The 13,157-nt window shown below is 44.4% G+C and overlaps 1 protein-coding gene across 2 annotated transcripts in view; it reads right to left on the bottom strand.

Moving 5' to 3' along the window:
* Nucleotides 1-13,157, bottom strand: part of PDS5B (PDS5 cohesin associated factor B) — a 138,209-nt gene that overhangs the window by 32,964 nt on the left and 92,088 nt on the right. For both annotated transcript variants that reach the window (XM_045839039.1, XM_045839040.1), the window contains exons 20-23: nt 12,925-13,048; nt 9,922-10,080; nt 1,696-1,764; nt 203-339 (exon numbers count right to left, since the gene is read on the bottom strand). In XM_045839039.1, the coding sequence (XP_045694995.1) occupies nt 203-339; nt 1,696-1,764; nt 9,922-10,080; nt 12,925-13,048 (489 nt within the window). The remainder of the gene's footprint in view (nt 1-202; nt 340-1,695; nt 1,765-9,921; nt 10,081-12,924; nt 13,049-13,157) is intronic.

Genomic DNA, 13,157 nt, shown 5'->3' with positions numbered 1-13,157 from the left:
AGCCAGGCACTGTTCAGAATCATCACAGCGTGCAGCAGCCCCGGGGACGCAGGCACCACCGCACAGAGCGCTCTGGGAGACATAAGCGCACGAATCCCCGCAGAGCAAGACCAGCGTTTGCTGAAGAGGAGCGCTCCGGCCGCCGCCCGCCGTGGGGCCGGGAGGCCGAGCCCCGCAGCAGCCGCCGCGCCCCCGGCCGCACCTGATCCTGCCCTGCTCCGTCAGGTCCCCGTCGCTGTGCAGGATGGTCGTCAGCAGCCGCAAGGTGGAGGTTCCCGATTTACTGTGATTGTTCTTCATGCCCAGCAGCCACCGAACCATCATTTTAATAGCCTGAATCTATTCAACAGACAAAGACAAATGAAACATTGCTACTATTCAAAGAAATTCTGTATCAAGCTTAAAAAAATGAAAAAGGAATTTTTAATGGATGCCTTTAAAAAAGGAGGAAAGGAAAAACTTACTATTTTTTGCATGTAGAAAGGTAACTTTGAATGTTTTCCATTGAACACACCTCACCCCCCAGGTCAGTGACAAATAACTTAATGAAAGACTGCTCTTCCTACTTCTGTAAAACACTCCCCCCGACCCCCGCTCTGCCCTTCAGAGACCCTGTGAAACCCTGCTAGCCGCCCTGGGCAGACGAGCCAGCCTGCGAACTGCGAACCGCACTCGGCCCTGTGTGTCCGAAACACGGCACCCCGCCCCTTCGCACTGCAGGCTGCAGCGACCGAGAGCCTGAGCACCGCTGTGCCCTTCTCTTCCCGTGCTAGCTCAGCCTTCCGCAGCTCCAAGGCGCAGGGCTCAGTGGGTCTTGGCCAGCGGCCGCGTGTCAGATGCCCTGAACATCCCTCTCTGGGGCCATCTGGTCGGAACCGACTTGTGTGCAGGGGCCTGCCCTCCAGCCAGTGCGGCCTGCCTGGACCGAACTGCTGCTTCCGAGCAGAGCTGAGAACACAGGTCTGCACTGGAACCGCAAGGGTCAGGCACCACTTAGTGTTAAAGGAAGAACTGCTGTACAGGCCTTCACAAACAGTGTCCACGTACACAATGGACCTGAAGCCAAAATAACGCGGTAAGGCTGTTCAAATAACGTGAAATATACCCCTTGCACTACCTAGAAGAAATTAGGACTACAAAGACGACGGTGCACACCCGTTCCCCGCCTGCACACTCTGGGCAGTGGACGGAGGTGAGTCTGAAATGACAGACGGTCAGTGGTTTCAGTAAACCAACCCTCTCCACACTGGTGACCAGTGGTCTTTTATGATGAACTCCTCAGTCAAGGAGCCAGGCTGAATTTTTGAAAAAAGTCAAAACACTAAGTTTTATCAAATCCTGTGGGAAAAATAAATAGTCTTCAAACCTGCACAGTCACCTTTACTGAGCAGGAGAACACACCTGAGGACACCACCGCTGCCTTCTGCCCCTCAAAGGGGGTATCTAAGCAGCAGCGGCAGCGGGGAGCGGTTCTCACACTCCCGTCTCACAGATCAGATCTCGGGCGGCTGCCCCCAGGCCCAGGGCTTCTCACTGCCGTCTCACATTGCCCAGGGCCCGGGCCAATGCCGCAGAACGAACATAAATGCGTGAATGACGTAACAGCCACCCCTATAACAGGAACAGAAATGCTAACACCTACATTAAGGACACATCAAATATCCTGAAATCAATAAACCCATGCCTATTACTCACCTTAACCATTGTCTCAGGAGAAACTTCTTCATCTGGAACCCAAAGCTTAGTTGTCTTCTTTCCTGGAAGCTAAACAAAATTAAGACCTTTAAAATGTGAACATAAATGCTCAGGTTTAGTTTTCAGTGAATGAATGAAACTGTATCTTCCGAAGTGACAGTTACTACAAATAAGAAAAAACCTCCTGAACCCCTGTCACTCAAGAAGGCCAAGAGGTGTGTCCCCCACCGCCAATGTTCAGTCCTTATCCTCACCCAGGGGGTCTTCCTAGGGCGGAGGTTGGCCCGGCCTACGTACACTCCCGTAATATCCGTTTTGAGACTGACTCAATTATTGAAGGTGGCAGGCAAGGTCAAGGATAAAAGTTAATGAAGCCAGAAAGTGTGCTTCTTAAACAAAGGCAAAGGTATTCACACAAACCTTAAGCAGGGGAAAAGTAAAAGGTGTGCAGTTGAAGAGAACAGAAAACATGCATTAATACTTGGTCACTAACCCCACCAGAATGGCCACACACCCACACAGTCACAGGGCCAGAAAACGAAAGGGGCCCAACAGAACCAGACCCCGGGGAAATCCGCAAAGCCTCAAGACACACAGCAGAACACTGACGGAACTAGAGGGCTCACATCTCCATACGAGTGCGAAAAGGAAACACACCTGCCAAAAGGTTTTTTTTTAATCAGCACAATCACAGAAGAACCCTGAAGTGATAAACTGCAGCTAATGAAAGATACGAGTTTACAGTGTAGCCAGGAAATTAAATTAGGGTGACAAAAAGGCTGAACCCAGCCTTGGCAGCCTGGGGGTCCCCTTTTCACCCCCCAGTCACACAGACCATTTCCAGAGGCAGCCTCCAAAACAGGGATCAAGTAGCCCCCCTCCCCCGCCCCCCAGACGCTCCAGCAGCAGGACGGACAGCGCAGAGGTCCAGAAGGCTCGCCCGCACACGCGACCCACCCGAGGTTCGGGCTGGTGGCCAGGGCTCTGCTCTTCACCGGGCTCCCGGTCCCATCTTCCCCTTCCCGCTGCCACAGCGACGAGCGCCTCCTTCAGGCTCCGAGTCGACCACCCCGCGTCTCCAAAAGACCACCACAGCACCGGCCTCAAGCCCCATCTCCCTCCTCTTGGCAACCCCCGCCCTGCCAACTCCCACTGCTCGGCGGCTCTCGGCTGCGCTCGCACTGCCTTCTAAAACCAGCGTGTCCGGCTGTGTCCAGTCTGTCCCGGCGGCAGCACCGGCTCAGCACAGCCTGGCCGGCTCTCGTCAGGAACAGAGCTCACTCCCACCTCTTCCAATCCACTGGTTTGTCTTATCTTACGTTCTGTTCAACAAGTACAAAGGAACACAAGGGGTGGGCGAAAGTACAGTTGTAATACAAATAAGTAACACAACAAAAGTGCAAGAGCAAGCTTTCGCATACCCACAGCTGTACAGCTACTTGTGCCCAGCGCTCTGTGTATGTGACATCTGTGCCCTTTGTTTTACAGTAACAGAATGAACGCCCATGAACTGTTAGCTCCTGGTTTTGTCACTCGCCAAACCTTCCTTCCTATTTCTTTCCCGCCTCAGGTTACCAACCCATGTTGAATTTTGGGTTTATTATTCCCCAACTAAGACAGAACCCCACTTCCCATATATATCTCTCCCTAAACAGTACTAGTTTTGCTAGTTCCTGAGCTTTATAAAAGTTGTATTACACCACATATACACTTCGACGACACTTTATTACAATAATCTGTTATTAAATCTAGCTAATAAACTAATGAATGTAGTTCATTCATTATTACTCTGTATTATCATTGTGCAAAATAACTCAATACATGTTCTAAAAGAGGCATCCTGATACATATTAGCAGGAATTTGTTATATTCATGAGTGAAACTGACAAATCACAGTGTGAACATGTATTTAACTTTTAATTTGTTAAATTATTTCTCAAAATGGCTAAAACTTATTTTCCTATCAGCAGTGTGTAGCACCAATTCTTGCCAGATTTCTCAAATTTTCCCGTCTGATTAATATAGAAGTGTCTCACTACAGTTTTATTTTGCATTTCCCCGGCTACCAATGAAGTTTACACATGTAGTCACCACCATTCTTGATACCTCCTTTCCAAATTCCCTTCTAATGTCTTGCACCTCTTCTCCCCTGCGTTCATTTTTTCAGAGTTAATCTTTATACACATTACTGTTTTCAGGTACATGTTTTAGTATCTTAATAAAATACATAAAATCTAATTTCTGGTGTGTCTTCCCCTCCCTTTACGGTGTCCTTTGAAAAAAGCTATTAATTTTAATGTAGCTAAATTGATCACTCTTTTGTACTTCATGGTTTTTATGTCTTATTTAAAAAATCCGTTCCTACTTTAATGTCATAAAAATCATCTCCCATATGTTCTTCTAAAAGTTTTAAGGATTTTTTCACACGTTGAACACTTAGCCCACCTGGAACTGACTGGTTTTCTCTGTTTGCTGAGACTCAAGGCTCCCTCATCCCTTTCCTCCCCAGCAAGACAGCCCGGTTTCCCGAGTCCACCCTCCTCCTCCTCCTCCTCCCGGCCGCCGCTCATGCCATGTATCGCCTCTCTTCCTCCCCACGGCTCTGTCGGCTTACCCACAAGATGCCTTTCACGCAAGTGTTTAATCTTCTCTGTAAAGAAAATTTTAAATTTTCTCTTATACAACTTGTTCAGTACTTTGGTTGTTAAAAGTGGGTTTTATGTTTGTGGTTAATTTGGGGAACTATTTTATAGATTTGATCTTATACCGTCTTTCTTGCTAAACTCTTTATTTTTTAAATATATTTTATTGATTATGCTGTTACAGTTGTCCCATTTCCCCCTTTCATTCCCCTCCACCCTGCACACCCCCTCCCACCCACATCCCCCGCCCTTTAGTTCATGTCCATGTGTCATAAGTTCTTAGCGTCTACATTTCCCATACCATTCTTGCCCTCCTCCTATTTTCTACCTACCATCTATGCTACTTATTCTCCGTACCTTTTCCCCTCTCTCCTCCTCCCACTCCCGTTACTAACCCTCCATGTGATCTCCATTTCTGTGGTTCTGTTCCTGTTCTAGTTGTTGGCTTAGTTTGCTTTTGGTTTTTGTTTTAGCTGTGGTTATTAATAATTGTGAGTTTGCTGTCCTTTTACTGTACATGTTTTTTTTATCTTTTTTCTTAGATAAGTCCCTTTAACATTTCATAAAATAAGGGCTTGGTGATGATGAACTCCTTTAACTTGACCTTCTGAAAAGCACTTTATCTGCCCTTCCATGCTAAATGAAACCTTTGCTGGATAGAGTCATCTTGGATATAGGTCTTTGCCTTTCATGACTTGGAATATTTCTTTCCAGCCCCTTCTTACCTGCAAGGTCTCTTCTGAAAATCAGCTGACAGTCTGATGGGTACTCCTTTGTAGGTTACGGTCTCCTTATCTCTTGCTGCTTCTAGGATTCTCTCCTTCATTTTTACCTTGGCTAATGTAATTATGATGTGTCTTGGTGTGCTTCTTCTTGGGTCCAAGTTCTTTGGGACTCTCTGAGCCTCCTGGACTTCCTGGAAGTCTGTTTCCTTTGCCAGATTGGGGAAGTTCTCCTTTATTATTTGTTCAAATAAGTTTTCCACTGGTTGCTCTTCCTCTTCTCCTTCTGATACCCCTATAATTCGGATGTTGGATCATTTAAAGATGTCCTGGAGGCTCCTAAGCCTCTCCTCGTGTTTTTGGATTCTTAGTTCTTCATTCTTTTCCAGTTGTATGTTTTTTCCTTCCTTCTGGTCCACTCCATTGGTGTGAGACCGAGCTTTCACTCCATCACTATTGGTTCCCTGTGCATTTTTCTTCATTTCACTTATTGTAGCTTTCACTTGTTCATCTAATTTGCGACCAAAATCAACCAATTCTGTGAGCATCCTGATCACCAGTGCTTTGAACTGTGCATCTGATAGGTTGGCTATCTCTCAGTCGCTTAAAAAACTGGTTGCGGGGCTTCCAATTCTGTTTGAGCCATCTCCGTCGTCCACCCCCACCCGTCCCCACTTTGGTCTGGTGGAGCCTGTAAGGAACGAGGGGCGGAGCCTTAGGCGTTCACCAGGGCCGGGCACCCCAGTCGCTGGGTTGTGACGCTGTATGTGAGGGCGGGGTCTGTGAGCGAACAATGGTCCCTTGCTCCGCTCTCTGTGGAACCTCAGTCCCTTCCGCCAATTCCCCCGAGCAAACTGGGCCTCTCTGGTGCCAACCCCCGTGTGGGTGGGCTTGTGCACCCCGAGGGACCCTCCAAGGACCTCTCCTGTGAGGCCAGGAGTCTCTCTCTCCACCCCCACAGGGGTTTTCCATCAGCGTCCCAGGCTCTGTTTCCCAGCGCAGGGACCCTGGGTTGCACGCAGGGCCTTGCCTCACAATCGCTGCCTCGCTGGGCCTGCTGTTGGCCACCCTTGGCCGGGGTCTGCCCGCTGCTGCTTGGGTGCCCACGGTCCACCCGCCGCGGTCTTGCATGCCCCAGGTGCCTTACGCACCTGGTCCCAACGCTCTCTGCTCTCCACCCCCCACCCGGGCGGCTGCCCAACTCCGCCCCTCGTACCGGTCTGGATAAGCGGATCTATTTCAACTTCTCGGTTGTCCAACTTCCATTCAGATCAATTTTCTGTCAGTTCTGGTTGTTATTCTTTTTCTAAAATGTTTTTGTCTCTATCTTGGTTGTGCGAGGAGGCACAGTGTGTCTACCTATGCCTCCATCTTAGCCAGAAGTCCTTACTGAACTAAACTCTTTATTTTTAATCAAATGTATGAAGCATGCCAATTTTGATTATTTTCTAATCCTCTAATATTTTATCTGTATACATTCCTCATATTTGTACATGTATTTTCTATACATTTTTCCATGCAGACTGAACTATTTTTGGTAAAGTATATATTTTAGTAGAATGTATTTTTGACTAATTCTTTCAAAACGCCCTGTAATTTGGAAACGTGGTCTTGGATTTCTGAAAGTATTTTCCCCCTCATTCTTAAATTACTTAGAATCCTCAGTTTCAAGCCACTTGGTAGCAGAAAATTATAACACTGTTTTTTGGAAACTAGATTTGTAGCTGAGAAGTCTGAGGTTAATCTGATTCCTACTTCTTTTCTGGTAGGTTGCCCCATGGAAACTTTGGGGATCTTTCTCACATACTTAGTTCAGAAATTTTAGCGGAATGTTTCTGTTGTGATTTCTCCCTCATTATTTCCACTTTATACTTTGAGGGCACTTCTCAATTAAAGAACTGCTTTTTAGGCTCTATTTAAATTTTCAGCAATATGTGTTTGGGAAGTCTGCCTGCTGGATTTTAGGGATATCTATCCTATTATCAAAGGGTTACCTGAGCTGGTATTTAATTTTTGTTTCCTAAGCTGTTTCTGAAAACCACAAATTACCAGCCGTGAGTAAAAATGGGGCCCCCAGGCTTTCAAGATTGGGTTCAGCCTTTTTGTCAGCTTCATTTAATTTCCTGGCTGCCACTGTGCATTCCCCTCTCTCAGTAGCTGCAGTTTTTCATTTCAGGATTATTCTGTGATTGTGCTGAAAAACAAAACAAAAGAAACAAAAAAACCCAAAACAAAAGAAACCTCTAGTGGGTGTTTCCTTTCTTCATTTTAAACATACGATCTCTCTTACATGTAGAATCTAAAAAACAAAAACCAACCAGAAACCAAAGCAAAACCCAAACAAAAACAACAAAACCCTAACTCCCAGACACAGAGAAGAGACTGGCAGTTCCCAGAGCAGGAGGGGAGGTATGAGTGAAGGGGCGAGGAGACACGACTTTCCGGTTATAACGTAAGTCAGTCGTTGGATGTAATGTACAGCATAGTGAATATAGTTAATAATGGTGTACTGTACACTTGAAAACTTCTAACAGAGTAATTTCCTAAGTTCTCATCACAGAAAAAGAAATGTATATCTATGTGTGGTGTATTAACTGATCACTTCACAATACATACAAGTATTGAAACATTATGTTGTACACCTAATACTTGCATAATGATGTATGTCAATTATATGAATTAAAAAATTAAAGGACTTTTAAAAAAGGGAAAAGACAATCTACAGAATGAGAGAAAATATTTGCAAATCATGTATCTGACAAGAGACTTTTATCTAGAATATATATGTAACTACTACAACTCGACAAAACAACAAACAAACAAAACATTGAAGAAGGTACTTGAACAGTCATTGCTTCAAAAAAGGTGTAGAAAGAGGTAATACAAACATTACTTGCCCAACTCCATCAGTCATCAGAGAACGCCATCAAAAGCACAATGAGATACCACTTCCCATTCACAAGGATGGCTACAACTGAATTAACAAAAAACAGCAAGCTGGCAAGGGTGGAATGAAACTGGAACTTGCATACGTTGCTGGTGGGAAGATAACATGATGCCGTCACTGGGAAAAACAGTTTGGCAGTCCCTCAAAAGTTAAACTGTCATATAATCAGCGCATCTACTCCTAAGAACACACCCCAGAGAACTGAAAACAGACGGACAGACAGGCAGACACAGCCCTCGCAGCAGCACTGTGCACAACAGTGAACTGTGGATTCAAAAGGCAGACACCGCCCAAGTGCCCGACGACGAATGGACACACACACACACACACACACACACACACGAACTGTGGAAAACACACACAACAGAACGCCCCTCGGCCACCCAGTGAAATGCACCACTCACACGTGCTGCGGTGAGACGGACCTCAAAAACACACCACGTGAAGGACACCGGGCACAAGAGGCCACACACTGCGTGATTTCGTCTACAGGAAAGAGTCCAGACAGGCAAACCCACTGAGACAGACAGGAGACCGGTGTCCGTCAGGGGCGGGGAAGTATCCGGGGGGTGACCACGTCATGAAAACGGTCTGGAGCTAGGCAGAGACGGTGGTTGTACAACGCTGTAAACGCAGTAAATGCCACCTGAACCGTACCCTTTACAATAGTTCATTTGATGTTAATATTTGAATCTCATGTCTTTTTTTTAAGCACCAGGGAAGAAAGTCTTCAGTAAATGGTGCCGCGTCAGATGGAAATAAAAATGACTCAGGACGTCTCTATCATAGCATACAAGTCGGCCCCAAGCAGACCGTAAAGTGGGAAAGGTAGAACGATGAAGCCTTTCGCGCAGCACTGCCCAGCGGAACCGAGACGGCGGGCAGTCCTGCGCTGTCCCCTACCAGTAGCAGGCGCTACTGAGCACCTGAAATGTGTAAATAGATGTGTAATTACATTCAATTTAAACCTAAAATTTCAATAGCTGTATGTGTCTTCCAGTGGCTAGCAGAGAGAGTGGGGCAAAAGCAGGTTTACAGTTGTTCATAAGGAAAATACAGTAATTAATAAACAGGAATAAACTCCGTTTCAGGGAACCACAACTGTAAACCTACTTTTGCCTGTGTGTGGACTCTTTTTCCTGTATGTACATACCTACGATAAAGTTTCACATACAGCACAGTGAGATGTTAATCACCAATAAACACAGAACAAGAGTAATAACATACCACAATAGAAGTTGTGTGACTATGGTCACTGTCTCCATCTTCCCGAGGACCCCACGAAACTGCACGTGCAGCACGGAGACACCTGACAGAGCGGGGACACCGTCCCAGGCAGAGCAGAGAAGGACCACACCGTATCTCCTCCCACTGCCAAGAATGCCGCGCTACTTAAAACTGGGGAACTGCTTATTTCTGGAATGTTCCATTCAACGTTCTCAGAACGCCATCGAGTGTGGGCAACGGGGAGCACAGAGGCGCAGCTGTGGACGAGGGGGACGACTGCACTCACACCCCGAAGACGGACAAAACCCCTCACTCTTCCCGGGGGTCCCCTCCTGGGGCTCTCAGGGGCGGTTCTCTGCCGTGTGTGGGCAAGGGGCCGCTCCTGTCCCAACAGCCACACAGTGAGCACGCCTGTGGGCTTCACGCCGGAAAGGAGGCGTCATCACAAAAGTTAAACCCTGCGCGGCCGATGAGGACAGAATCGGGGGTATTTAGTGCTTATCAAGGAAGGCATGAGCTAAGGAGAAGTGTCGATGTTGTTCCACTCACGATGGAGAGACAGCCTGCTGAAAAGACAGGAAAGCCTAAAACAAGGCAGCCAAATGGAAGTGCTATTTGTGTCATTTCATGTCTCCGTTGTACTGGAGACAACACTCGGAAGGACACGAGTACAGAAAATGCAAATTACCCGATCATTCATGAGAAGGTCTTTCACGATGAAAGTAGCTACCAAGGACTTCAGAGGAGCAGCAAACTGGTCGGGGGCGAGGAGGGCGATGTGGCCGATAGTGACCAGCGGCGTTATGAGGTGCTCCAGGTTGCTTGGGTCCAGGCTCTTATGCAGAGGCTGAGAATGAGGGAAGGGAAACGTATCCAACTCTATCAACATGCAAAGTGACTGCTCACACATTCCATTTTCAACTTAAACTACCGAAGTTCTTACACACTTACATGGCATAATTAATAACTCAAGCTCACATTTAAATTTCCGTAGGTCTTCAAGTCTAGAAAATACTATCACAGGAAAGTATTTTTGGTTTCGCTCTGGTCATAGTTAGAGGCAGGTAAAGAAACATCTCAGCATGGAGACCATGTTCGAGACTGAGCGGGTTCACCAACACTCGTCTTTGCTCGACTTCCCGGGCACAGGGTGCCTCGAGGCGCGGCTTCCTTGGCAGTCAGGCAGGGACAGGTGAGTCGGTTCAGGTGAGCAGGACACAGAGAGAGCGAGGTACGTCGTGCCCACACGGATGCACGTTCTTGCTCCTCGCTCGCTGGCTGGCTGACAGCCACGGGTCCAGGGGCCTCACCGGGCAGCTGCTGGTCAGAAAGACTGCGTGTGCCAGAGCCACTGAGGCAGGAATGAAGCCCAAACACCCCACTGGACTTTTTCAGGAGCAAGGAATAAGCTTTTATTATATAGTCACATGCATTCCTTGTGAAGTTTTATAGCATCACATATTAAATACCATAACTAATAAAACTATTATTCTGATACCAAACCCAACCAATAATACCTATTTTGCTATGACAAAAGAAGGGAGCTCCCTATACTCACATACAGAGTATCTCAAAGGTACTTTAATTCTTAAAATCAAATACTCAGGAGAGAGACTATAATATGCTATCATTGGCCGAAGGGGAAGGGACAAGCCGTGCATGTCTGTATCTGCATTATCTGTGTGCCGACGAAATCGGTCCAGAAGAGGACATTACACACTGTGACATCAGCTGCCTCTGAGACAGGGAACAGGGTAGCTGGGGACACAGATGTTGGGAGGAGCATAAAACTTACCACTCTGTCACTATTTGGATATTTGTTCTGCATCTTTTGATTGTGAAGCAAGTAAATATATTACTGAAAATTTTAATGACCGATTGAATAGACGCCCTACCCGCCCACACTGAACACCGAGAAACCTAAGCTTGAAAAGCAGCACAGAGCGGCACTCTCCCGATGTATCAGGACAATATAAAGCTCCATTTAATCAAAAGTGCATTTAAACGAGTTAACTTCTTGCCGACTTCCCTCAATACTTCCATCGCACATCCGAGCTCCAGCTTGTTGTTCGTGTTACGAACAAAAATATGATCATGTAAATTAGTTTCAATTAGTTTATTATAATGAGTGTGACAATTTTCCACAATAAAATAATAAAATCAGTCTTGAAAAAGCACCAGTGATGGCCAGAGCCTGGACTAACAGCAACCTCATAAAGATCACATATCTCTATGAGACCTTTTCTCAGAAAGCCAGCCAACCCTGTCTTAGGAGGACTGCAGGTTAGGTTCTTGTAAAAATGAAATAAAATGATAGGTATTATCAAAATGAAAATACAAGTATCCTAAAAATTCCAGTTATTATTAGCATTGTCCTCTTCTCCCCATCATTAAAAAGAAAAGGTTAAAAAAAAAACAAAAGCTTTCCATACATCAACATGAATTCACTGAAGTCCTTCTCACATACAAAAACACATTACAGATAATGTTGTTAAAGAATACAACTTCTCATAATTTTTAAAAGTTATAAAGAGTTATCATCCTATCACTCTACAACGAATACTATATTATTGTATGTTCTACAACATCTACAACTAGAGACATCTACTGTCTCTATTTAGTGCATATATGTGTACCTAATTGTAATTACACGGCATTTGCAATTATTGGTTCATGTTTTCCTTTCAATTTTATAATCACTCTTTCCTATCTATCTGTAAAATCTCTGAGTATCATTTTAATGACTATATATAAAGCTCATTGAGTTAAAGTAGAATAATTGATCAATTTATCATTTTGTTAAATATAACTGTTCAACCTTCATATTAAAGATAATTTTACTGGAAAAAAAATACGACTTCTCTTCCTCCTTCAGTTCTTTAACATAATACATAAAAATATGACGACGTTAGAGTCAATGTTTATAAGACAAAGATCACAAGTCGAAGTATTTATGTAGATAGCTTCGACATATTCCCAAACTGTTTTGATTTCACTCAAGACTCGTGAACTAAAATTATAAGTTAGAAGAAATAACATAAAATACACACTGAAAAGATATACTTTAATATGACATAAAATTAGGTCCGTCATTAGTTTATTATAATTGAGTGTGACAGTATAACCCTATCTGCTTTATATTACCAATCAGTATTGACTTACAAAACCCCCCATTTCATTAGTATCTCTTAGGTAGAAATCTAATTTTCAAACCTGAAAAATGACAAAACAATCATCTATTACCTATCAATAGGTATAATTTTATATGTAATTACTTATTGTTTCCTAATACCAAATACACCAAATATAATGCATAACATAATATATACATATTAAAAATTATACAATTGTTTGATCTTAATCTGAGTTAGCATAAACATGTGAATAGTCAGATACTGCCATATTTTAACCACTAGTCAGCATTAGTTATATGATTCAAATATGAAAACACAGTAGGTTCTCACACAATGTCATGTTGTTGAGATGCCACAGGAACTTAACTCTTGTTTATGGTAAAACTGTTTTTGTTAGATGTCATTTCACTCAAACTCTCAGAACCTATCAATGAAGTTGAGTGAGGACTTACTGTATACTATAAAATGATGTATCTCCAAATGAGAACATTCTGTAAAATTATTAGTACCTCTTTTGTAACTATAACATATGAAACAAAGAATCTTTTTCTCTTTACCTCAAATATCTGTGCAAACTGGGTCTCTTTACTGGAAAATATTGCATGGATACAATGAATAGCATATTTGGCTTGACGGGGGGGTCCTTTTTTAGACTTGTGGTGTAAAACAGGAAGCAAAGCTCTAAAAAAGAGAGAAAAACAAAAAAAATCAGAAAAATCAGCATGACTTCCACTAGGTACTTACACTGTCCACTCAGACTCATTTTCAACCGTGTATCGTTCTGCTTTCT

The sequence above is a fragment of the Phyllostomus hastatus genome, unplaced genomic scaffold (assembly GCF_019186645.2).
Source record: "Phyllostomus hastatus isolate PE091 unplaced genomic scaffold, TTU_PhHast_1.1 phas_contig_29, whole genome shotgun sequence".
Classification (NCBI taxonomy): Eukaryota; Metazoa; Chordata; class Mammalia; order Chiroptera; family Phyllostomidae; genus Phyllostomus; species Phyllostomus hastatus.
This window is presented reverse-complemented; position numbering and strand designations above follow the sequence as displayed.